At 39.4% G+C, this 25,302-nt stretch overlaps 2 protein-coding genes across 3 annotated transcripts in view; one reads left to right on the top strand and one right to left on the bottom strand.

Annotated features, from left to right (window-relative positions):
• mcph1 (microcephalin 1) overlaps positions 1–24,310 on the top strand; it is a 26,752-nt gene extending 2,442 nt beyond the window's left edge. Inside the window, exons 6-15 of one of the 2 annotated variants that reach the window (XM_019870573.1) lie at positions 102–213; positions 305–436; positions 533–604; positions 909–2,015; positions 2,353–2,465; positions 4,128–4,165; positions 4,286–4,448; positions 4,529–4,606; positions 23,106–23,346; positions 23,454–24,310. In XM_019870573.1, coding sequence (XP_019726132.1) covers positions 102–213; positions 305–436; positions 533–604; positions 909–2,015; positions 2,353–2,465; positions 4,128–4,165; positions 4,286–4,448; positions 4,529–4,606; positions 23,106–23,346; positions 23,454–23,506 — 2,109 coding nt within the window. In that variant the 3' untranslated portion in view covers positions 23,507–24,310. Of the gene's footprint in view, positions 1–101; positions 214–304; positions 437–532; positions 605–908; positions 2,016–2,352; positions 2,466–4,127; positions 4,166–4,285; positions 4,449–4,528; positions 4,607–23,105; positions 23,347–23,453 lie in introns of those variants that run through there. The other variant, XM_019870574.1, reaches the window with a different exon arrangement.
• On the bottom strand, positions 5,314–19,041 carry angpt2a (angiopoietin 2a). Its single transcript, XM_019870575.1, has 9 exons — positions 18,269–19,041; positions 14,198–14,353; positions 12,993–13,114; positions 12,656–12,894; positions 10,943–11,070; positions 10,006–10,107; positions 9,705–9,871; positions 8,933–9,063; positions 5,314–7,851 (listed from the first exon to the last, which is right to left on the bottom strand). Exons 1-9 carry the CDS (start codon positions 18,545–18,547, stop codon positions 7,691–7,693), a joined length of 1,485 nt encoding a protein of 494 aa, XP_019726134.1. The 5' UTR covers positions 18,548–19,041; the 3' UTR covers positions 5,314–7,690.
• Positions 24,311–25,302: the final 992 nt, after the last annotated feature.

Below are 25,302 nucleotides of genomic sequence, written 5' to 3' on the forward strand. Positions count from 1 at the left end.
TAACAATGTGCATCAATTTAACAACTGTTTGCAGTAAAATATTGTGACCAAAGAGTCCATTTCATTTTCCTGTTGATATCATGTTTGTTTGAATGGTGCAGCATCGTTGCATGCAGCCTAGAGACTGTCCAGAGAGGACACCAGAAAATGACAGACGCATGAAGAAGAAGTTAGATAAACTGATGAAAGACATTGCTCCCAAGCAAACAATGGGTAAAAAAAAAAGTCTGCTTTTTTCCATGTTTTTACATTAACACCACTAAATAATGTAGTTTTCTTTCTTACAAATGTTTCTCCTCCACAGTCACAGATGATTCACCTTTTGTTATTGATGAAGACAGTGGAATTGTGTATAGCCCGGCGTGTAAAAGGACTGATTATATGGCAGAGCGCTTGAAACACATGAAAGAGAAACGCGAAAATATCTCGCCCACAGGTAATTCTTGTCACATATGTGAATGGATAATTTCACAACATTTTTTTAAAATAATATTTTTTTTAAAATCACAACATTCATTTTGATTTTTTTCAGTCTCACAAATGTCTTCATCACCAGGAGTGAAGCCCTCACTGGAGAACTCACCGACTGTCTTCAGGTTTTTTTGTAAGCCAACCAAGAAAAAAACAGATCTTGAAATCCAACAATTTAGTCTCATCTCATGTGGACTACTTGTGTTGCATCCTCAGTTTCTCTGACGGCTTCTAAGAAATAATTCACAGTGGCAGAATATATCATCCTGTTGCCCAATCTTTATTTGCTTTTTCACAATGTCTCAGTGGGTGGGTGGCAAACAATCTGCTTGTGTGCAAAGTGCTGAAAGATTTCTGCAGTCATATTTCACTCGAGTACACTTTAAAACTAAGCTTGCAACATTTTAAGCTCAGATTTTTCTTTTCTTTTTCTATAGATGAAAATTCTGATGAGGACTCTAGTGCATCTGTTGCTGAGCTTGGTCATGTCCCTGACAAGGAAAAAGATTGTAAAGAGAGTGATGTGACTGAACAAAACAGCCCTGACAAACCCTTCAGCAAAGACTTGGCAAAGCCGTGGCTCTCGCCCTGTCGTGACATTTCAAAACGCCCGTCCTTTAGTCCTTTAACATGTCCTGACTTTACAATAAATGAAGTGGAAGGGAAGACGCCAGAAAAGCAAAGGATGACTTCAGGAACAAAATCATTAATAGAGAAACCTAAATCTGTGGGTGAAGCACAAAGCCTCGGGGAGGAGGTCAAATCTGCTGATGACGAGCACGCCAGCAAAAGAAAGCGGACGTCACAGATGCATTCCTGCAGTTCTCTTAATAAAATGCTGGAGCAGACAATTGACAAGTCTGATGAGGGAAGGCAAAGCAATCACTGGGCGGAGGTAAAGAACAGTAAGATTGCAAGCTCATGTGGTAATATGTTTGGTGGCATGCTATTTAATGACCACCGACAGAGAAAGCGAACGCAAGGCAGACGTTCTCTTTCTACGCTGGCGTTTTCCTATAGCTCTTCCACAAATTCTCGCAAGGTTGCTTTGAATTCCCCTGATGGAGACGATGATGTGTTTGACGACTTCTTCTCTTCAGCCAGTCACCACAAGAACCCCAAGAGACACCTCTTGCCCGTTTTCCCTGACCTGACCGATTTTGACATCCCCACTGAGTTGGACTATGTCCCAAAGAAAGGAAAACAAAGGAGATGTAAAAGTGCTCTTACGGGAACTAACGGCTCAAAGAAAAGGAAATTAGACGATAGTGAACACATTTGCATGCCGCAGCCTGTTTTAAATGCCTATCCACAAAATGATTTCAAAGAAAATCTGCCTGCTTTTGATCATCCAAATGGTACCAGAACACTGGCTGCGAAAGGCAGAAAGCAAAGCACCTTACCATTTGTAGTCGCCAGTGAAGCTGCATCAGGGCTTCAAAAAGCATCCGTCTTTGTTGATCCAGCAAAGCTAACAGAGAAGATGACAACCTTGGAACTGGAAAGTCACTCTGGTGTTTGTCAATTATGTCACACTTTTCAAAGTGAGTAGCAAAGGTGCCAAAGTTTACAAATTACACTGTGCATGAATAAACAACAAACCTTCACCCTAATGAACTAATATTCTCATAATACATGTTGGCGCGTTATAATCGCTGGGCCACTTAGGTGATTGTCAATGTCAGTTTCATATTGCACATTAATTAATGCGCTTTCATTTTGGATCAGACTTTGCAAAATTTAATATTGAATCTGAATGTTACTGAATATTCTTCTGAAGTCTGGTGCCTCTTTTATGCATTCGTGCTGTTGCAGTTTAAAGTCAGACAGTGGCCGCAATATCTTGTATGTTTTCAGTTTTTTGCTTTGTTACCAATGTAGGCAGAGGAAGTGAAAGTTCGGCTCCAGTTACTTCAACAGAAATCCCAAAGGACAACCAGGGGAAGCCCAATAAGCGCCCCTGCTCTTTTTTTCAGAAAATCAGCAGAGCAAAGGTAATAACTGAATTGTTTTTAAATCAGCAGTATCTGGTGTTCACAATTCCTTACATTTCCCATAAAATAGTGCAGAGCTGAATTTTATGCTCCCAGTTTTGCCTGGTTCACATAAAAATGACATGTTAAAATGGAATGATCGCCAATTTTTCATGGGGCTTTTGAGGGTGATATGTTAAATCTGCTGTATTTATCTTGTACACTCAAAATATGATCTAATCATGTCATCCATTGTATTCCATGATACAGACAGTTTAGGATGCGCACCAGCCATGTTTAGGTCGAGTATTTCCTCGGTACGGCTGCATCTCGCCATGGGGCTTCTGTCTGTCTGGTCTTTGGGTCTTCCTGTGTTTTGCTTTTGTGGTGATAGAATATAACTTCCTCGTTTGTGAAATGCACCTGGCCTTTGTTTTCTTTATGCCGTAAACCTCGTCATGCCACAGCTGAAAAGAGCTAAACATCACAGCCTTTAACCCAAGGGAGAAATGCGAAATGTTCAAAATAGCTAGGAAGATTTTCTGTCTGCTCTGTAAAGATCGTGAGGTAACACAACACAGGGGTCTCTCAGAGGTCACGGTTAAATTGTCCAGCCTTTTCTCCATCTCGAAATGATCTTGTGCTGTAAACGCAGGCAGGAGTGTAGGTGGTCACAAACTCGATAATGTAATTTTTTTTCCCCTCCATATTTTTCAAGTGATTTCATCTTGTAATTGGAAGAGCAGTGCAGAAAATGGATGGGTGGCTGTCTTACTGCCATTGACGACTTGTGCCACAAAGCCATTTGATGGCTTGTTCACAGCCCAGCTTCCTTGTCCCTCTGATTTAGTTGAATAGCATCACTTTCAAGACGTCAATATGACCTTGTCATTCACTGAAGGAATTCCTTAGCTTGCGCTGAGGGTCACTTGCGTCACTGTCTTCCTATTCATGAGTTAATCCACCCTTCTCTTGGTGCAATTGTTTGTTTGAAAGGGCCGAGAATGAATCATTTTTGACCTCGTTTGTGAGTCGGCAGCACACATCACAGTAGTGGACAACAGTGCAGTAGCAATTGTGGTGTGTTGGTGATTAATTCTCCCTCGCTTCTTATCAGTATTAATAGGATGTTGGAACAGGGGTGAGGTCAAGAGATGAGGGTCGATACCACACTTTGATTGGCAGGTTGCTCTTGGTCCTTCCAGCTGGAGGACCAGATATCAGAGAACTGTTTGTAACTGCTTCTGACTATCGTATGACGTGAAGACACCAAATTGTCATGCCTTTGGGTGACACGTTCACACTTCTGCTTCAGTGCCTATATTTAGTGTTTGATGCCTTTTTGTCCACTGTGTTCAAATGTATGTGACAAAGTTACTAGATTTGCTCACTCTGGTCTTCTTTGATGATGATGCTTGTGTCAGTGTAAACTAGTGGACTCCCAAAGGAAATATTTAAAGCGCTGTTGGTGCTGGATTTTCTTGTCAACTTTACTACTTTGATCGTTTTTTTTCACCCCACACATTTATTCACACTTTTATCTGGTTTATGCTGTCATACAGTCACACATAGCGCTTATTGAGAACGAGGTGTAAAATGTTTCGCTCATACATTTTCAGTGGCTAGATGCCTGCTGTGAAAATAGATACATGACTAATTATGTTTATCCCTCCTGTCTTGCAGTCGGTGAGAACACTGGTCATGACAAGCATGCCCACTCAGTAAGTAGCACTTGAGAATATATTCAAACGTGCTAAAAACAAACATAAATAGGCATTTAAAGCAATGTGTAGAAATGACTGTATCTATCATCCTCTCCTACCATTGCTCCTCTCTCCCAGGAAACAGAACACAGTCGTTCAGGTTGTGAAGGCACTGGGTGGCTTTTCTATCGTTGATCGAGTTTGTGAGAGTACAACTCATGTGGTTTCTGGGGAACACCGGCGGACTCTGAATGTTTTACTGGGCATTGCTCGCGGCTGCTGGATCCTCTCATTTGAATGGGTATATTGTTTGTTTAGGGCACCAATCACAAAACCATCTTCAGGATTTTAAAAAAATGCATTTTCAACGTTCCTCAATAGATTGTGTGGTGCTTGGAGCAAAGGCAGTGGGTTCCTGAGGAACCATATGAACTTTCGGAGCAGTTTCCAGCAGCACAGGTGCGTACCCATGCCATTTTTTTAAAGAGTTTCAGTCCTGGCTGCTGACTATTTAATGTACTCATCAATAGAGACACGTTGAAGCATAACCGTACTATTACTGAAATGAATATCTTGGAAAAAAAAATTACACTTTTGCTGATTTCTTTTGTGTATGCTCAATAAAAAAATTTAAAAAGTCACATTGATGGAACCAGAGTTTGCCTACATGTATATTGACAAAGCAGAAACCTTCGGAGGAAAGATTCTTTGGACAAATGAGATAAAAATGTAACATCAGCTCTTTGTTTACGGTACTTATTCAAAAATAATGCATGCAATGAAAAGAGTACAGCCTACGGTGAAATATGGAGGAGGCTCAAATTATGATCACAAAAATCACGTGATGCCTGATTTTTATCGGTTAAAGCTGCAGTGCGCAGCTTCTGTCGCACCATAGGCTGAAATTCTGCATTACAACAGCAGCGCCGTCGCTTTGATGTGACACGGGCTATGCCCATCCCCTGTTTCTCCACATTGCAATTTTTGTTTTGAAGGGCTTTGGGGGGAAAAGTTGGATTCTTCGAACTAGATAATTATTTTATGATTATTTTCAGCCACACGTTTCCTCTTAAAAACACTGCATGCATGATGACTGATATGGAAAATTTTCCAACCTCAGTCTTACATTTCCACAAGTTTTTGTATAGGAGCTCATACATGTGACCTGAATTTTAGAATTGAATTTATTATTCATCCTCCACATAAATAAGCACAATATGAACTCTAAACACCAAATTGCAGAGCATAAAAATAAAATATAAAAAACATTGACAGAATCCAGAAATTCATCGACTTATCGTAATACAACATCGTAATACAATATTTACCCTATGCGCATACTTATGGTGTTGTTAGTGAATTAATGAATATCCCCAGGTATGCTGGATCAAAAACGTACAACTGGTTAAACCGACAAGTATGAAATATTAAAACAATGAAAAATAGCTATGGTCGTGCTTGTGCTAGCTCCCTCACTTCACATATTCTCAGTTATTATAGCTTCAGGTTTTTGTGATCTTAACTTCTATTCAACTTTGCTCTTTAAGTGAAAGATTTATATTCTTTACTTTCTGACAAATACAGTTGTAAATTATTTTTGCATTGTGCAGTGCCTGCTGTTATGAATCATGTTCACAATACAAAGCATTTGTGATGCTCCCCTCGCTGTCGCTCAATCCAATAATTGCTCATAAATGCTAGGCGGAGGAAGTCAGTTGGCCGCCTGTTAGTTTTTATTGCCAGCCATCCATTTTCAGTCAGCTTGTTTTTCCTGAAGTATCCTGTGAGAAATGTGGATGTTGCCTCTTCCTGAACTCATGAGTCACTGTCCTCTGCTGCCACAGCGAGCAACGACAGCCTCTTGACGTAGACAAATGTCAGCACATTTCTGTCGCGGTACACTTTATACCGGTAATTGTGTTGATGCAGAACCACATGCATGCCTTCTTTTTAGCCATTTTTTTGCAGTGTGATGTGGTTTCAAAAAATTCTTTTTCAATAGTTTTTTTTTTTTTTCTATCTACGCTTCATGCAACTCATTGCTCCTGCTTGATAAAAGTATGCAACCCCATCACCACTGAAATGTACTTCACATTTAAGTACTGTATATGTCCACGAGCTACACCCACGCCAAACCTCTTGACTTGTTTGAAATACCAAAGGTGATAATTGACCTTGAAAACATCATTATATACAAACTAATCTTTACAGGTACATTGTCATAAAAACTCAGTGTTGGAAGAGAGATTCAAATGAACCATTACATAAATAAAGATGTATTTTTCCCAAAAGCACTGGTTATGTGCAATATAAATGCTAGTTCTCGAACGATTCACATACAGGTGACGTGATGATACAACAGAACAGGTCAAATAAATCCTCAAATAATTCCGCACATAAATAAAACACAAAATGTACTCTAGTGTAAACATTCGCCACAAGAAACGTTTTCGAAACTGAGATTCTCAGTGTCATTTACAATTAGCCTTATTGACATCTACAACAGAAAAAAATGTCAAGCAATTAATTATAAATATGAAGAGCCAATTGTTTTCCACCCAATGTTCATGTTGTACCAGAGCCTCTATTTCTGGGAAGTGTCATTGGCAACCATGGTTGAAACACCGAACACTGATAAGTTTACAGTATAGCAACGTATATATTACTAAGTAACTGTACACTTTTACCACAAATGAGACTTACAGTGTAATTTCTAATTGCCAAAGTTGTTAATACATCCATCCCCCTTTCATGTCAGGCCCACCGCACACCGAGCGATGCCACCGAACGTTACGAACTGGGCAACCACGAACAATTGCAGACTGCAACTCACGCATAATCATTAGCCCCTGCTATTTTTTTTTTTTTTGCCCAAAATTCTGAGGCACCAGATGTGCGATACTATATTAATTTTTATTGAACAATAAATAACATTATGCAATTGTCAGGGAAGAAATTGATTGCCCGCGCCGCCACAGCTATATTATGTTAATACAATGAAAGTAAATGGGGGGAGAAATAAAGGAGACAGTGTAGATATTTGAGGGGCTGTTGGAAATGATTTCCTCATTCCTTGATTGCACTCGTGCATTTCAGCAACACCCTCCACGTTTTGCTTTTTACCCGAGGTACAATTCAGTTTAGCTAAATATTATTGTGTATTGGTACGGCTTGGTGGCAGTCAGCTGCCTCACGCTTTGTACCCTGACACGTATGGTTTTGGAATGAAAGCTGATGTAATACGACATGGCATTCATGATCGTCCGTTATTTCTGCAATGTTGCGCCGCTGTTGATCTGCAGTCTAATTTTGAAAAGCATCAAAGCGAGTAGCCGATGATCTAGATATGGAACGGTGCAAACTGCAACAGATAAATCGGATTGGCTGCATCTCGGTGTACGGCGTGCCTTAATTTGACCATTTTTGGTTCAAATCATTAAGAGTTAATATAATCAATTAGTACTTCCCCTGTTAGCCCTTTCAGGAATGTCATGAGGTGCTTTTGGGCTCCATCTTGTTTAGTGCCCATTCAAATGATCAAACTTAGAAGTCTGCTGGCCTAATCATCAGGGACGTGGCCTTCAGTGAATATCCGGAGCCCTTCCAGTAGTACCATTTAATGCCATTGAAGCGATTGGAGTTTTGGCCTCGCTGGTAATACATGCCATTTAAATTGGACGGTCCACAAGCGTCAAACCACCAACCTAAAACACAAATAAAAGGCAAATGTTGCGTACATTCAGTGATGATTTAGATTTTAAAGAGGAAAGGCTTTTTTATAATGGTAGGTGCAAATGTATTTGGGCATTGACGAAGTGTAGACTTTGAACTTTTTTTTCAAAGGTTTCACAGTAATAGGGCATTGGGTAATTAGAGTGTTTTTTTTTTGCATTGGCCTTCCAATTCAGTTGCTCAATTACATTTGAACAAGGTGGCTTGATCTTAAATTTAAAAAAAGGCAATAAATTCTTTTTGACGTAGTGCTCGGACAGCACCAAATCCATCCCAGGAGACACTTAAAAGATGTAAATTCTTATGCCAGTTTGTCACAATGATGATAAATGGATGCCACTGTAACTGCATCTCGAAATCAAATTCAGTTTTTGAAATCTTTGAAATGACTCGTGAGTATTCTTTGCAGGCCTAGAATCTATAGTCTGTTTGCATTCTCCCATCCCGCTTTTAAAACTTGTCATTTACTTAGGGATTATGTTTGTTTATATAAAGATTTGGTCTTTCATGATGGACAGCTTCATATTGCCAAGCTTCTCATCGCCAGACTCTGTTCTCTCTTGTGTCTCTCTCTGTCAGTGGAGTTGTGAATGATATCCATTGAGAGCATCCCCTTTGAGACAGAACTCTCATGGGAAAAAGGACAGGGTTAGGGTTTTCTTGCTTTTATGCTCACTTGACGGCGCTCTAATGTAGAGGCAGGCAAAAGTTCTGGCAGCAGAGTCACTTGCAAGGCAATGGAGGGAGGATCTTAGCTACAAAAGGAGAAAGAGAAAGCTCTGTTCCCAGGCTCTTTCATGTCAGCGCTTGTAGTGGCTGAATTCCCTCAAGAGTTGATCAGTGATTAACTCTGTCTAATTGCGCTCTTTGGCCTGGCCAGAAAGAACAGGAGTCCTCATAATGTCCTTCCAAGATTTTAGGAAAGTGCCAAGATACATTTAGGAGAGTGGGGAGTTTGAAATTCTGGCATCCACCATGTTGTGCTGTAATTATTGCAGTTTATCGAATGCATACACTTGTAAATTGCACATTCTATGAGACAAAGTTTCTTACCCCCTGTTGTCAGTTGTGAGCATTTGCAAACACATTTGTCATTGTCTGCGTCCTTTGTACTGAAATCACTTCCTGGCTGACCGATGCTGCTTATTTTGCCTGCTGTTCCACTGTAGCCTTTAAGGTGTATCCTGTAGAGTGGAAAAGGAAAAATTAAGGAAGTAGAAGGAGGAAGTCAATACCGCTTGTTCCTCAAAATACAACGGACATACCTTCTTATATCAAACACCCGTTCTGACTGGCATGCACGTTTATGAAATTGACAGAGGGGGAATTCTTAAGTTATGTTTTTTTTTTCTTTCTTTAAAAGACAAACAAACATGTATAATGTTGCAGACTTGCATGTGCCGTGCCCTCCATACAGTTTGTGTTCAAAATATCTAATAGACCAACCTGATAATAGCCTGGTCTATATGAGGCCCAAATAACACTTTGGCAATCCAAATGTTAAAAACCACCTAAAATGTGCCACTACACCAACAGACGTATGGCATGGAGCCGTATTTGTAATTAGGAGCAACATTCAGTATGAATTAATTAATTAAGGGGGTAAAATGTAAACAGTCATTTGTGTGGGTGTTCAAAAACCTGAGGCTGTTTTCATTAAGTCAGTTCTTCAGACACAATGAAATGATTTGTGTTCAAATTAGAATTGTGAAGCCTTGTTTTGTTTGTTTTTTTTTCCCCCCCTGGTTACCTGCTTTGAAGTCCACCAAGTATTTGTTGCATTTCTCAGCCCTGTAGTTAATTGGATGTTCTGAACGCCACTTACCTGTAGTTTTGTCCTTCACCATCAAGTGAGAACTGGTCATACTGGGAGAATGCAGAGTTCCCTTCCCAGTCACTCAGTTGGATCCTTAGGCTGTAGGCGTGTTGACTTGTTAGCCTGAATACAAATTCATTTCCTAACCAAAATTCGCCTGAAGGATCTCCAAAACCCTGCACAAAGGCACACAAGCAACTTCAATCAAGCATCAACAGAGGAACTACTTTGAGAAGTTGGAATTAAACCCGTAGCCTAGGCAATATTTTTTTTTTCTCTAGGCGAGTATTTCCTCCTCACCGATCCTTACCTTTTTATACTCTTGCCACGTACGGTGAAAGTCAACACTGCCATCAAAGCGTTTTTGTAATATTGTCCAGCCACCTCCCTCTGTCTCCATGTCACAGAAAGCCTGCAAACAAAAAGAAAAATCAGTTGATCAGTAATTCCTATTAATTCAGTTTCCATTCCCTGCAAAAGTCGATTTACAACAGAACTGCGACAACATAGTATTTTATTTTGTGAGACACCTTCAGGGAATTTCATTGAATGTTAAAAGGTTCAAGTCCAGTATTAAACGCTGAAAAGTACCAGGTATCTAAGGAGATCACAGTTTTAGCTCAAGCATGCACATCATCATGGGGGTTGTCCGGACGTTTTAGTTTCTCTGCTGTTTGAACAGCTAATCCAATGCCGCCATGTGTGCTACTTATGTAAGGGTGGGCAAGTCAGGAGAACTTGTTGCTGAGATCGAGAGAATTTGTTCTTTTGCAAAACTCTGACTTGTCACATAAAAGAACAACAAAAAAAATATGATCCAATTTTTATACACTTTGTGTGTGATCATTATTGATCGTGAAGCGGAAATGTGCATGTCTCATGTCAACAAAGCAATACATTTGTTTTATATTTAAATCAACATCCTTTATGATTTAATAATACATTTTGCCACCAGTTTGAACTGTACACGTAAATCAGATTCATTTTTTGGGACGTGTGGGACATTGACACAAATGCATGAAAATCCAAAGTTGTTGACATTTGGATCATTAAAACAAAGTAACACAACCATTAGAGGAAGCACAGTTTGGCTGAATGCAGAAATGTGTTTTTGATGGTAGTTAAAAACTGGATACACTAAAACAGTGGTTTCATCTGCTTGTCTACTTCTACTTGCTTATTATTTTTTAACGTTACATATGTGGTTTTCGTTTGACGGCGACAAAATGTAACGGAATGTACCTCACCTTAACCTCCACTGTAGTATTGGGTAACGTGAGAGTATAGACCCCACTCTTCGTGTTTCCTGACTTGAAGATGGCAGCACAGTCCATGAATGTGGACGGAGTGTCCTGCATCATGGCAGTTTTTGTCTCTGCAATGTAGGAAAAAAAGTGCAGTTTGTTTGATAGCACAAACCTGCTAAATTTCTATTTCACAACATTGCAAAGTAAAGAATCGTCCTCACTCCTCGTTCACTCATAACTTCAGAATTGTATAATGTAGAGTGGATCACAAAACGTGAGTGTACCCCTCACATTTTTGTAAATATTGTATTATACATTTCCATGGGAGAGCACTGAAGAAATGACACTTCATCACAATGTGAAGCAGTCATTGTGCAGCTTGTTTAGCAGCATGAAGAGATGCTGGCACCACATTTAGCACAAAGCTCATTTTCATCTGCAGTCCAACTAAGTATATATTTTTTCCTCAACACAGCCATTATTGTCTGTCAATATAACTGAATAAACCCTTCAGTGAAAGTGTGTAAACTGGGCCCAATGAGCCATTTTCCCTCCCTGGAGTCGCGAGACTCATTAGTGTTACGTTATAGGCCTCTGTTGTGAATGGGTAGCAGATTTGTTCAATTTGGTGTTTTTGCTCTCTCGCACTGTCATACTGGTCACTGGAAGTTCATTGTGGCACCTCTTGCCAAAACCCTTGGAAGGTCAATTTTGCTCACTGTAAAGATGGTCTAAGAAGGAAGAAGATTGCCAAAACCCTAAAACCGAGCTTCAGCACAGTAGCCAAGACCATCCAGCGATTTAACGGGACTGGTTCCACACAGAACGGGCCTCGCCATGATCAACCATTTAACTCAAGCAAACTAAAGACACAGATGACTTGAACCATGTTCTGTGGTGTGGCAAAAAAATAGTCGAGGAGTGCAAAGACAAGAGTGCCTTGACTACAGTCAACCAATGTGAGTGTCATGATCATGGGCTCTATAGTGCTTCTCACACTGGGGAGCTACAATTGAAGCCAGGAATTCCAACATGCATAGTGATATACTGAAACAATCCCTTCCCTTCTTCCGCTGGGCAGCAAAAGCAACGTTCCAACATAATAACAACCCCAAACTCACCTCAAGACCATCGATCATTGCCTTGCTGAGGCTACCAAAACTGAAAAAGCTGACGATAAAGCCGATGGGCTAGCTAAGTCTGTCCCCAGCCCTGGACCCTATTCAGTATATATGGAGCATCCTCAAGCGGAAGATGGACAGGCACAAGGTCACTAACATCCATTAGCTCGGTGATGTTGTCATGGAGATGTGGAAAAGAATTCCAGTGGCTGTGAAAATATTGACACTTTAGGCCCAATTTGGGCATTTTCATTTGGCGGTGTACTCACTTTTGCTGCCAGCAGTTTAGACATAAATGGCTGTTTCGAATTACTTTGAATGCTGAGTCTCCGTTGTTGTCCCATGAAAAAGATATATTACACTAATGTGAGGGGTTTAATTAACTCTGTCGATGTGGGTCATGGTTATGTGTGGTATTTTGTTTGCGAAAGTGAGTGGTAATGTGTTTTCTGCTGCAATGATTGTGGTTGGACTAGTTTGGGTTGAGTAAATGTTGCTTAGTGGTTGAGATGCATATTCTTGACGTTGCCGGTAGTCACATTTAATTGAGTCAAACTTGTTCAAATCTTGTGGTCTTTTCCTGGTGACCTACCTTGGGCTGTGCCAGTGGAGAAGGTGTGAATTAGGTGGTTCACAGTGTCCAGAAGCTCCTTTTGCTGATGCTGGAGGACGCTGTTGTTGGATGACAACCTGAGCAGCTGTTGCTCCAGCTCGCCAATAATGGCCGTCTGCCTCTGTATTAGGATCTGAAGCTGATCCTTTTCAATTCGAAGCATCTTCTGCTCCACCTGCCTCTGCTCTTCCAGCTCCTTTACTTTCTTCTCCAACAAGCTGAAGCAGTAGATACATGTAATTTAGCTTACTAGTTTAGTTTTTTTTTCGTCTCATGCTTTCATTTTTGAATGTCAAGCATTTTATCGTGTTCTCACCTGTTTTTGTCATTCAGCTTACTTATTTCATTAGTTTGAACAATCACTTGTTTTTCCAGTTTATTTGTCGACAAGGAATTCTCAAGCAGTTGCCGCTCAAGTCGAGTTGTGTGATTAATAACCTGGGAATACGAAAGAATATCAAACAATCAGCTCTTTAAACAACCTGCATTTTTCAAACAATCCAGTCCATTTTGTGTGTGTGTGCGTGCGTGCGTTGATTTAAACACATAGTCGGCTTTCACAACACAGACACTCTCACAGAAGCGTAGTTGATAATGGTGATGTGCAGATCATAGTAACTCACTAGTCCCGAGTGTTAAGAGCCACGCGAGCCACTTGGGAAAGGGTGTTTTATTAACGACGCCGTAGTGAAATTCTCCTTGCAAAAATAGGAAATTAGCTCTCTAAAGAACATGATGCAAAAAATTGCAGCTTAGTGTTTGAAGCTGCTGCATTGGAGAATACTTTTAAGGTGATTGCCATCCAATCGGATTTTTAAATGCAAAGCTCCTTCTTCCCCTGTAGTGACAAAAACGCCTCAGGTTTGATGCTCATTGTGTTCTAACTAGTCGATACTGTGTCTGCTTGTGTGCCCTGTTTGGTAGGATTATTTCAATTCGAGCTTACTTTGCACCTCTACAAACAGGCATTTGCGAAATGGAAAAAAATGTGACAGGAAAGCAACAAAATTCCAACGGCGCAGATGTACTTTAAATTCTGTACTTTCCAGGTTCTGAGAAAAAGCAGCTTGTTTACGTGGAATCTACTTGTACTTTTACGTTGGTTCTGTTGATGTGTTGGAACAGACGGATGTCTGATTGTGAAAAACTGATAGACTCTTTCTGTGGGAATACAAGTGTGCTAATAACAGGAAATGCTGTTCTGTTGGCTCACATAAGGTCATTGATGTTAAGCGACAATAATAGACTGACACATCCATTCTTGTTTTTCCACTACATTTGATCAATATCTATATCTGCGTCTATACAATTGTGTGCAGTATTTCGCAGTGAATGTTTTATTGGAATGAAGTGAAATGAAATGTCAACATGGATTGTTTCAACCGACAGATGAAACTGAAACATGCAAGGTAATTATCTGAAGAGATCTCGTATTGCTTTTTTTAGTTTGTGTGAAAGCATTACAATCCAACATTGGTGTGTTTTTGTTTTAATTTATAAGCAGTCAGAGAAGGCTCTCACCTGTGTCTCCACATTGGTCAGTTTCCTTGTTTGCTCTGCAGTCTGACTGAGCAAATTTGTTCCGATTTCAATCATTGTAGCTGTGTGATTTTGCACTGCACTCTGTTGAATTTGGACCATATCCTGCTTCATGCTCTCTTGGATGTAATTCTGTAGCTGTGGCACAAATCAAAGATGTTGTTGAACGGGTTTTATGCGTTATAAATCGACGCATTTGGACGAACAAATAAATGAACTGCAATCCCAAACAAACAAGAGTGAACATGCAGTGTGACATAACCTCTAAAGACAAAATAACTCATGTCTTGCTCAATGGCACACAGGTAGTGCTCAAGAAAGGAAGGAGCATCAGCCAAGCAACAAATTTCCATATTGTCCCCTTTTTCTTAATCTTCCCGTCAGAATGTAGTCCTTAAAACTACATCTGTTACCATATCTACTGTATTTCTAAAACAGGATAATTAATAATGCATAATATAGTGCAGGGGTCACCAACGTTGCGCCCCCGGGCACTCTGTACCCCCCAAGGACCACATCGGTCGCAAGCGTGTTCTAAAAATAGCTCACCCGTTTTGAGACATTTTTATTTTGGAGGGAATGCTGTGCAAGTGATTATGAGAAAATGCAAGGCAGAGGGTTATAGAAATAGGGTTGTGTATTGGCATTTACAGGAGTCGCAATTAATTGACAACTAATCGATCGTTCAATTAATCAAAAGTTATTTTCATAATCAAATCCAAGGAATTTCAGCCTCCACAGTAAATGCTGCATTCACAGATTTTTGTAGTCCTCCATGAAACAAGACTAATTGTCTTTGTGTTTCATCAAAATAAGACATATGCAAACGTCATTTGCACTTTATTTTGGAAAATGATTATTTTGCTCGTTTTCTGACCTGTTACAGACCAAACCAATAATTGAATTGTGATCAATTTGTTTTCTACACTGGAAATTTGAAATAATGTTTTGTTTTTTTAATAAAGGGGCCGATAGTTAAAAAAAAAAAAAAGTTTAAAAAGCCTTTTATCCGATTCATCAGTTAATTGACAAAATAATCAATGGACTACTTGATCATTAAAATAATCGCGAGTTGCAGCCCTATTTTTCTTTATCCCTAATTATGACAAATCAATAACATGATCAGTGTCTTCACATCAATTAACATAACTATCATTATTCAAGGTAATTTGAGCCAATTCGTTATTTTAGAAGTATGTATAAGGTATGTTGCGATATAAGGGGTCACAAATCAGTCATATGATTAGTCTCTTCCTTTTTACGTCCGTATGAATCACTTTATTACAATCGTCTTTAGCCTCAAGATGGGAAAAGGTCACTGTTTTAATTTTAACTCGATATGTTCTTATGTACCTTACGGTATTCCGGATTTAGACCAAGACCAATCATTAAGTTATTTCCTGCATGGTGTTCCTGAGTGCCAATCAGGTCACCCGACTCGTAAACAGGATGGAAGTGTTGAGTGAGGAGTTACATCCTTCATGACACCATGACGTGTTAAAGCTGGAAGCTCACCTCAGCTGAATATACATTTTGATTATCTGCATGCAGTTTGAAAAACATTTTCACTAATTGTCTTCAAGCGCAGTGCGTATTTAGTTTGTCTTCATCTCCCAGCGGTCGTTTCTTGTGACACATCCACAGTTGATGAGCGGACTTTTGAATTGTTGTCAGGATATCTTGTTTACAGCTAATGATCTAATCAGTTGTTTATTCCGCTAGGCTCCGAGTCATCCAGTTAAAAAATGGTTGTGTTCCTCAGTCACACACACACACACACACACGCACACACACACACACACACACACACACACACACACACACACACACACACACACACACACACACACACACACACACACACACACACACAAAACGTGACATCACATTTCCCCAACTGCTCAATACGCAAAGGCAACTTTTAAGAGTTTAAATAGAAATACTCTTACTCATTATTTCCTGCTATTACTTGTTACATTTGAAATTAGACTAAAACTCCCGCATTTGAAATAAACACCCCCACTTTCCAGCTTTTTCCATTGATTCATTTGACAGAGACGTCAAGTAAGTGAATTCTTCGAACGCTCCACATATCTTGAGTGAAAAGTCAAATTCACACTATCAATTTGACTGGAGAAAAGGTGTCTTCAGCAAGGTCTTCTGTAGAAATGGCAGCCAAAGCAAAGTGGTTATGATTCAAATTTGAGTCCCTCAACCAGCTCAGGTATCCTGAATAACTGACACCGGCATTTCACCACTGGTGTCTGGGTTCCACTTGGCTTTATGGTTCAATTCAGTTTGGTCCTGTACGCGTCTGTATTTGATTGCATTTTCATGGTCTAACATGGTGGAATATCCGATCTGAACAGTCCCGCTTTTTAGAACCCCGTTTTTTTGGGTGCCAGTCTGCGTGTTACACTTATGTATGCTTGTAATGGGGGGAGCTATACACACTGCTGTCTGGTGATTGATTGAATCAAAAGGGAAGAAAGCAAAGCACTTTTTAATAATACAGAGTCTAATGCACTGTTTCTTATTAAGAGAAAGTTGGCGCATGGCCCTGTACAGTTTGTTTAGTTTTCTTTAATTAATTGGTGAATTAATTGGTTGTCATGCTAGTAACCATCCCACCTACAGTACATATTTGAAAGTAAAAACTGATTTAGCTTAGTTGTATAGCTAAGCCTTTGCTGAAACCCTTACACAATCTTTATTTTTCTATTTTCTTCTGCTGAGGTTTACTTCCTTAAAGAACATCAAAAGAATTCCCTGCTGAACTGATCTTTGGATCGTCACTTGCATTATGTTTGGAGAATGTATTTGTGCACTCAAACTGTGAAGGGCTCTTATCTGGTTCTCTTCATTAAAATTCTGAAGAAGGAGCGCAAAAAGGAGGTCTTCTCTTTTATGCCTCAAAGAATGGCTCGGCAAACTGCAAGGGACGTGCACACTTGTCCGCCAGACACCTGTTACAAGTTTTTTGTCTCTTTGGAAGCCATCTGGGCCTTTTGCGAAAAGTAAACTTCTGTTGGGACATTATTGTAGAGCATTGCTTATATACAGAGATAATTATTGTGTGCTCTAAGGTTCTTATCATGTACATCTATGACCTTTTCGAGTTTCTAATCTGGAGATCATTGTAAATGACCAAAATTATCGCACCGTGCGTATTTTGCAAATATTTGTAAGACTCTATACACTGATGTAACTGTCCAAGACAAAAGTTAGGACACATAGCTCAAGCTCTTCAATTATGTCTAGACCAGTGGTTCTTAACCTTGTTAGAGGCATGCACATTCACTGAACCCTTCATTAGTGAAAAATAAAAAAAAATATGATTTTTTTTTTTTTTTACAAATTCACGACATTAAAAACGCATTTATTAAAAACAGAAAAAAAGTAAATACAATTTCAAGACATAGGTAGTTTTTTTATTTAATTGTATGGCAGAGGCTCCGTCGAACCCCTGAAACCGATTCACTGAACCCCAAGGGTTCGATTGAACTCAGGTTAAGAACCACTGGTCTAGACTCATGGCTAGTGCTCTCAATGAACCATAAAAGTTGTTTCACAAATCAATCGGGTTTCAACTTGATCAAAACTGCCGTCTTAGTCCGAGTAGTAATCTTAAGTACTGTTATAGCCATGCAAAATTGGAATGTGATTTGAAAAAAATCACACAGTGATTTGAATAAAATACTGTCCAAGGTGTCCCTCTGCATACCTTGGTTAAGAATATTCTCCTGCAATTTTCCACAATTATTAAAAATATAATAAATAATAAAATGACAATAGCTGATACACCTTCCTGTCTGGGTTCGACCTGGATGTGTGCACTTCATAAAAGGTTTAGCTAGAAATCAGCTTAACTTTTTAAGCATGTGATTTATAAATTCTGTAGTCGAACTTGAAATTGTTTGGCTCACATAATGCTCATTTCGTCCTATGAAGTACCAAAGTCCCTTTAACTGTTATAGTGCGACACTCAATGTGTATTGACCAAGATCTGTTTCTCATGCCATTATGTGACATATTGGGCAGACATGACTTTACCTTAAGTAGCCACTGTGTGTTGTTCTCCATGACCATCTCAAGCTGTTCCAGCCTGTGAGATGACTCGTCATTGTCTGCGGGCCCGTCCTTTTGAACTGGATAATTGTAGCGGCTGCTCGGGCTTTGGCAGTTCTCCTGCTCAGGCAGTAGAAAGGTGTAGCTGCATGGGCCGTTTTGGATCTGATATTGTCTCTTGCCCACAGTGCTGTCTGAACTCGTCCGATATCCCCTCCCCATGCTGAGACAGACACTGAAAACGAACAAGACGGCGTGCAACATTTTCCTCTTCAGAGTTTGTTGTGAGGCTCAAAAAGTTTCTCTTTCAAATGTTGCTTTTCCCAATGGCATTCAACTTTAAATCCCCTTGAGATTCTGCAGAGTCCTTGTATGACCATTCAGTTGGAAGAAAAATCAGAGGCTCATTCCCGCAGTTTACCGGTGCCAGACTGCATGTGAGCATTTTTCATCAAGGCTCCAGCCACTTGTTTGAGCTGCCCTCGACACCCCCCGATTCGCTAACTGTGACTTTAACCACTCCCCCTGCCATGTGGCCACCCAGTGAAGCGCAGCATCTATTATAATCCACACCAACAACACATAGAGGCAGATGCACAAACTACACATTCTCTACTATATCCTACACAATGCCCACGTGTTTTTCCCTCCACTGGTTAAACAGCTATGCAGGATGCAGCTGTACACCTCCGGCACTGTGTTATAGTCACAGTGGCAGCCAACAGCCCATTGAAAAATATTTGCCAGTCCTTCAGAAAACATTCAGGTTTTTGCGGGGCCCGATTGATTTGTTTTGTTTTTAAATGATGGATTGAAAAGTCCCGCAGTTTAAATCATATCAACATCTTTTTTTTTTTACATTCATCTTCTAATTTTTAAAAAGAGATACCAATAAAATGCTTCAAATTCTTCATATATTAAAAGTTAAATTATATAATTTTATACGTTCTAATGTTTGCAAAAATAATGAGATTGCAGCATTTAAAGAGTTTAAACCTATACTCATTAAACAAATAAACCATGGGTGCTGAATAATGATGGAATGTCTCCCTTTTTACTCTTTTGATGGGCAGTTGATATCTAGTTGTGCCTTGAGGTACAAGTGATGCAGTTTTTTTTTTTTTTTTTGATTCAAGCCATCGTTCGGCTAATTTATTTGCTTTAAGTCGCAACCAAAAAACAGGAGATACGAGCGGTATTAGATGGCACTGACCTCAACATAATTCACAACAAACAGCAGTTTGGTAAGACATTTGAAAAAAAAAAATGTCTTCAAGCTGTTTAATGCCACTCCGAGTTGAACTTTACCGTCAAACTATATACTGTACTGTATACTGCATATAACAAAGAGAATTATTGTGTGTTTAAAACAATCTCATAACTTTGCCTTAATGCTAGCACGTAATGCGAAATGCCAGAGACGAGCCAACCGAATGGCATTGGTGTTGCTGCGTTAATAACCCTTTCAGCGACGGATATCTGAATACAAACAGTGGAACAGCACATGCAGACTGATAATATAACAGTTCTCATAGACATATTCTTTATCCTCTGTGAAAATGTATTAATACTACTGTGGCTTATTGAGGGGCTGAGACCTGATCTATTTTATTGTGGGCGGCTTGACAGTGCAGACGTACAGGGTTTGGTTCGAGCTCTGGCCTTCCTGTGTGTAGTTTGCATGTTCTCCGCGTGCCTGGGTGGGTTTTCTCCGGGTACTCCGATTTCCTCCCGCATTACAAAATCATGCATGGCAGGCTAACTGGAACACTCTAAATTGTCCCTTGGTGTAAATGTGGGTGCAAATGGTTATTTGTCCATATGTGCCTGCGATTGGCTGGCAACCAGTTCACGATTGGCTGGCAACCAGTTCACGGTGTACCTCGCCTAGTAGCCGAAGACAGCTGGTATAGGCTCCAGCACGCCCCTAGTGAGAATAAGTGGATTAGAAAATGGATGAATGGGTGTTATCCTGCCCCCAGGTGACTAAGGTGTACACAACAGAAGGCGCAGAGCAAAAATGTGGCAAAGGCTGTTTTATTTCTTTACATTCAATTGAATTATTTCCAAACTTTTTTAACACCATATGATTTACATTGCTTTTTTTTCTTATTAAAAGCATATTATTGTGCTGCTCTTTCACTCTGGTTGACTTGTTTTGATTTTCCAATTAATTTTCATGCAATAATTAATTCCTTCATGATACAGTATAATAATACGAATAAAATGCTCTGGTCTCATGAGGATAGTGTGTAAGTGGATTCCTGCTGAAAAGTGGTGTACATAATGCTCGAGTTTACAGTCAATCACAGGTCATACTGAGGATATCAAGTGAATTATTTTTGTTTCAGGGCCAAATTTTCTGACAAAAATTATTTAATAAAACAATACAGCTGTCTAAAGATCGGATACCAGATATTTACTGAATGTGCTGATGTGAAAGAAAATATTTTCAGAAATCCATGTCACCAGCATGTTTTTCTTATATTGTGTTTTTGAAAATGAATGTTTACGTTTTGCCAGGTGAATCCTCAGAAAAACAAAGTCTTCATTTTACCTCAGTTGCACTGTTAATGGTGTCATTTCTTGTGTGAAGTTGTCTGCCTGTGGGAGCTTACATCTCCGTGGGGGACATAGTGCAGGAAAAACACATGAGGATGTGTTGTTCTAAACGGCAAGAATGTGCCCAAATCGCATTCAGTATACTTTTGTTTCAGGAGATTCACCCTTTAAGCCCCTTTATTTGAAAAGTCGCCCATTTTCGTTAATCTCTCACATTTCAGTTTCACTTTTTTTCCGCCCCCAAAAACAACAAAGTCCAACTCAACCACATTTCTTTCTTGGAGCGGTAAGCTTCACAAATAGAGTGAAACAGAATTGCAGGAAGTCAGCTGATGTAATATTCTACAGTGAAGGGAAATGCAAAATATTGAAGGCACATTACAGCAGAGGAAGAGTATGTCGTCATTCTCCCAAAACGGTGACGTTGCAGGTGTTCATGCTGTTGTGGTTGCGACCTTTGGCTTGTCCCATCAGCGGCTACCTCTGTGACTCTAAATCACTCCAACAAATACTAACTCGTATTTAAATCTTGTTTCCAATGTTTTTTTGCTCGTCTTGATTTTCCCTACTGTCTTATGTAAATGCACTGAACATCAAACAGGGGCCTCTTGGTTCTCCGGCAGTACTATTGCTGAAAAAAAAAAAAAAAAAATTTAAACCAGCCTGAGCTTGTCGTTTTACAGATGTATTGTTTGATTCAAACCGTCAGTTTACTTTAATGGTAAGCTAAAAATGTGCTGTATATGCAGCCCATTCTACAAAAGTGTTCCAGTGGTCATCTTGTAGCTGGAAGCTTTTAGGTTCGATTCATGGTCAGTGAGCCAATTATTTTCCATGGCAACGTTGCCTGCATGAATGAAGGGAAGATTGCCTTAGCCCTTGGAGTACTAGGCTATTTATCTGACAATCCATTGTACCATGCATAAACAAATTTGCTAAATTACATTGCATTCACAAAAACGGCCTTTTTTAAATGAGCAGATGAGAGTACTGACAGGACATCAACCACAGGAGCTTGAAAACAGGCAGTTTCCCTTTGGAAGAGATGTAATGCAATTCATGAATGTTTTCATCAATACAGTACGGTAGTCTTTTTTTTTTTTTTTTTTTTTTTTTTTTACTCGCAGGTGTTGAAAGTATGACCTTTAGTCACAAGCAGCGGACCATTGCTGCTTTCAATACTTCAACACAAACGCTATTTCCAAGTGCCAACATTCTGCGCAAAACATGTTATTCTCGCTCTAACGGTAACACTGGTGATGTGTTTGTGTGTTTTGTTACAACAAAGTTTTATTATGTTCCATGTCTTCCTATTATGAGCTCGAATGCCTTTTCAAGCACGTTTAGTCACACAATAGGTTGTGTTGAGTCGCTCCCTTGCAAGTACACAATATGGGTTCATGTTAACCTGACCCTGTCCCTGAACTCCTCTGGTCTATCCCTGATTACTTGGTGTAAAATGAAACCGGTGTGAACATTTACAAAGGGATAAAATCCTTAACGCTTGTTTCCTGGCATTCAACTCGCAATCGGGCAGAATGTCCCATTCAGTTTAGTAAGTGACCCCTGCTGGATACCAAACAAGCCTGTGGTGAGAGCTCAGAGCTTCATTCACTAGTCCCTGGAACACTCTTCTCAAATAAATTCTCAATTTATTGTCTGTTATCCACTCTCAACTCAAACTACAAACTATTGGCACATAGGTTTTTGTTTGTTTTTGGTTTATTTATATGTTTATTGATAAACTGTAGTAGCTGTGTTTTATGGTACTTACTGGAAGTTGCATTCCAGCTGTAGTCCGTGTGTGCACACATGCATGTGCGGGAGAGAGCCTCTGGGGTGAACTTTAGCTACTCCAAAAGATGCCGATTTTTGAAAAATAAACCTGTTAGCATAACAGTGTAAAAAATGTTGGATGGACTCCAAATTTCCAGGCAACAAACATTTTAACTTGGTCAATTTAACTAAATGTTTTAAGTTTTGCTGCTGAGAAAAAAATAGCCTTTTCCTGCATTTCACAACAAAGAAATGAGAGTTGATGGAACAGTTGCCCTTTTTTTAATGGAACCCCTACTTCAAGCTACAAGTAAAAACAACTAGCTTGCTTTGTTACACCAAGTAACATTCTGGCCGTAAGTCAGTAATTTATATTTTCCACCAATAGTGTGAATATGTGCTTCAGTCCATCCAGACTTTTTATTTTATGATTCATTATTAAACAGGTCATTTCATATTTGGAACTTGGATTATCTGTGCCTAGATCTGCCGTCTTCAGAAGCATCTATCTTTCGGAGACCACTACCAGCAGGACCTGTTCCAGGATCAGCCACCCATGTTTGTGTCCCAGCATTCCCAGCCGCCTGCTCCCAGTTTGGTAGAGTTGATCCAGCTGTGCGGGGGGAGGGTGTGTAATTCTGTACGTCAGGCTGGAATCTGTATAGGGAGATACAGCGGGAGGAGGCCAGTGGGAAGTAGGATCCTGTCTGAGCAGTGGGTGCTTGGTAAGATGCATTCTTTGTGGCTCTTCAGTCAAATTAGACTTGATGATCCCACTTGGGAATTTGTGGTGTAATAGTTGTTGTTTTTTTTTTCTGTGCTTCCATTTCAGACAGCATCACTAATTTGAAGAACCTTTCATATGATAATTATGACTTGGTATAAAAACGGCTGCACGCACATCTTTCTGCCTCTCATCTTTCTTTGGAAACGTGCTGAAGCTGAATGTCTTGTATTTCCTCAAGTAGTTATCCCTCCAGGAGAGGTCAAGTGCATCATCTAAGGACAGATCATCACCTCCCTGAGATAGACAATTTTTTCCCCTATTAGGGTAATTCTAGGAAGTGTATTTTTGTGTTACTTTTTTTTTAATGGTAGACACTGACATTAGTTAACTGTTGAGCCCATTTAAATCCCTTTCTTGGATTGGGTGACCTTGATAACTTCATTGTTGCCAAAAAACATTCTAAAAACAGCTGCCCTTACTGTTGCATATAAATGCTTTCTCTGTGAAATCAAAGTGTGGTGTACAAACGCATGTTGTAAATACGTTTCTTGCACAGTTTTAATCACATTATTAGATTATGCAGAGATGGTTTCTTCAATAATGATTAGGGGGCTGCATTAGCCTCTTGCGTGGTGGCGCTATATTGTGGACATTGTGCATTTCTCGATAACGTATTTGGTTTTGTTTAAAATTTTTGTTTCAATTGACATGAATTTTAATAGTCAGTAAACATTAAAAAAAGGCCTGCAGCCTCGTCACAGTTTACATTAATATGGTAAAATCTCTGAAATATAAAATTCCTTTTTGTCTGTCGTTACGCATCAACAACTGCAGTAGACTGTCTCATTACATTTTAACTTCGTGTTGTGTAAGTTGCACCACATACGTACCGTGTTTCTGAAACATGGTCCTTCTTTTTAATGTCACTATTTTTTTACAGTGACCTTTTCTCACATCAAATCTATTTTTTTAAACAATTTGAGCCACAGGCCAAAACTGTTGTACAGGGCGGTAGGATGGGATGTGTGTGTGTGTGGGGGGGTTGTTTTTGTTTTTGTTTATTTGTTTTTGTTCAATTACATAATTTTGAATGACCCAGATTCTGTGGTCCAAATCCATGTTGGGTCAACAGACCTACTGATTCCGCTGTCATTGTAAATAAATATTCCTATTAGATAGTGCTGTTTTCTTATTTACTGTCACAGGGAAAATGAAAGTAGTTAATCAAAATGTCTGTTTTGTTGTGATAAAAAAAGAGAACTGTCTGAAAGTCGTGCAATCTCTGAATGATGAATGAATAATTATGCCACACTGTGAAATATAGCAGCCTGTCAGATTGTAAAATGAGCTTGGCATAAAGTGAATTATGAGCAAAGTGATATAATCAACATGTAGGTGAAGATAGTCATTCATAATAAATTCATGAACCTCGACTTTCACTTTGACATGACATGATCATATATGTTTGCTCTACATGTGAATAATATTGTGTATGCATAATACAATGCACCATGTGAGACATGAACCATTTGAACACTTAACACTTGAACACTTAAGAGGTGTATTTTTGTTTTCACTTTGTGCTAGTTTCACTTAATTGATAGCAGTGGACAACACTCACCTTTAAGATAGGTGCATCATTCGATTTTATCGCACAGATAAGTTATTCTTTTTATTAAACAATTGAATAATTGATCAACTTTAGTAATGAACTCAAAATATAGTGTTGTATAAAATCCCATCACTATTGCATTTTGCACTGTCCAGATTGATGCTCGGTCACTCACAAAAGGAAAAATATAAAAACTAATATTACTGTTTTGCAATCACATTCTGAAACGTATGCAATTTGGACCTTATTTTTGTATTGTTGAATCTTTCAAATACACAGCTACAACAAAAAATAAAATACAGTAAGTCGATACAGACTGTTATTTTCCTGTCACTTTCACTC

This window comes from Hippocampus comes, unplaced genomic scaffold (assembly GCF_001891065.2).
Source record: "Hippocampus comes isolate QL1 unplaced genomic scaffold, H_comes_QL1_v1.1 scaffold76, whole genome shotgun sequence".
In the NCBI taxonomy this organism is placed as follows: Eukaryota; Metazoa; Chordata; class Actinopteri; order Syngnathiformes; family Syngnathidae; genus Hippocampus; species Hippocampus comes.

Excerpts from the sequence above, each read along its gene's own strand:
- angpt2a (XM_019870575.1), bottom strand. The coding sequence starts at position 18,547 with ATGTTGCACGCCGTCTTGTTCGTTTTCAGTGTCTGTCTCAGCATGGGG. Across the intron at positions 13,115-14,197 it reads TGACCAATGTGGAGACACAG|GTTATTAATCACACAACTCG; the intron begins GTGAGAGCCTTC and ends TCGTATTCCCAG. Across the intron at positions 9,064-9,704 it reads GGTGAAGGACAAAACTACAG|GATACACCTTAAAGGCTACA; the intron begins GTAAGTGGCGTT and ends TCCACTCTACAG.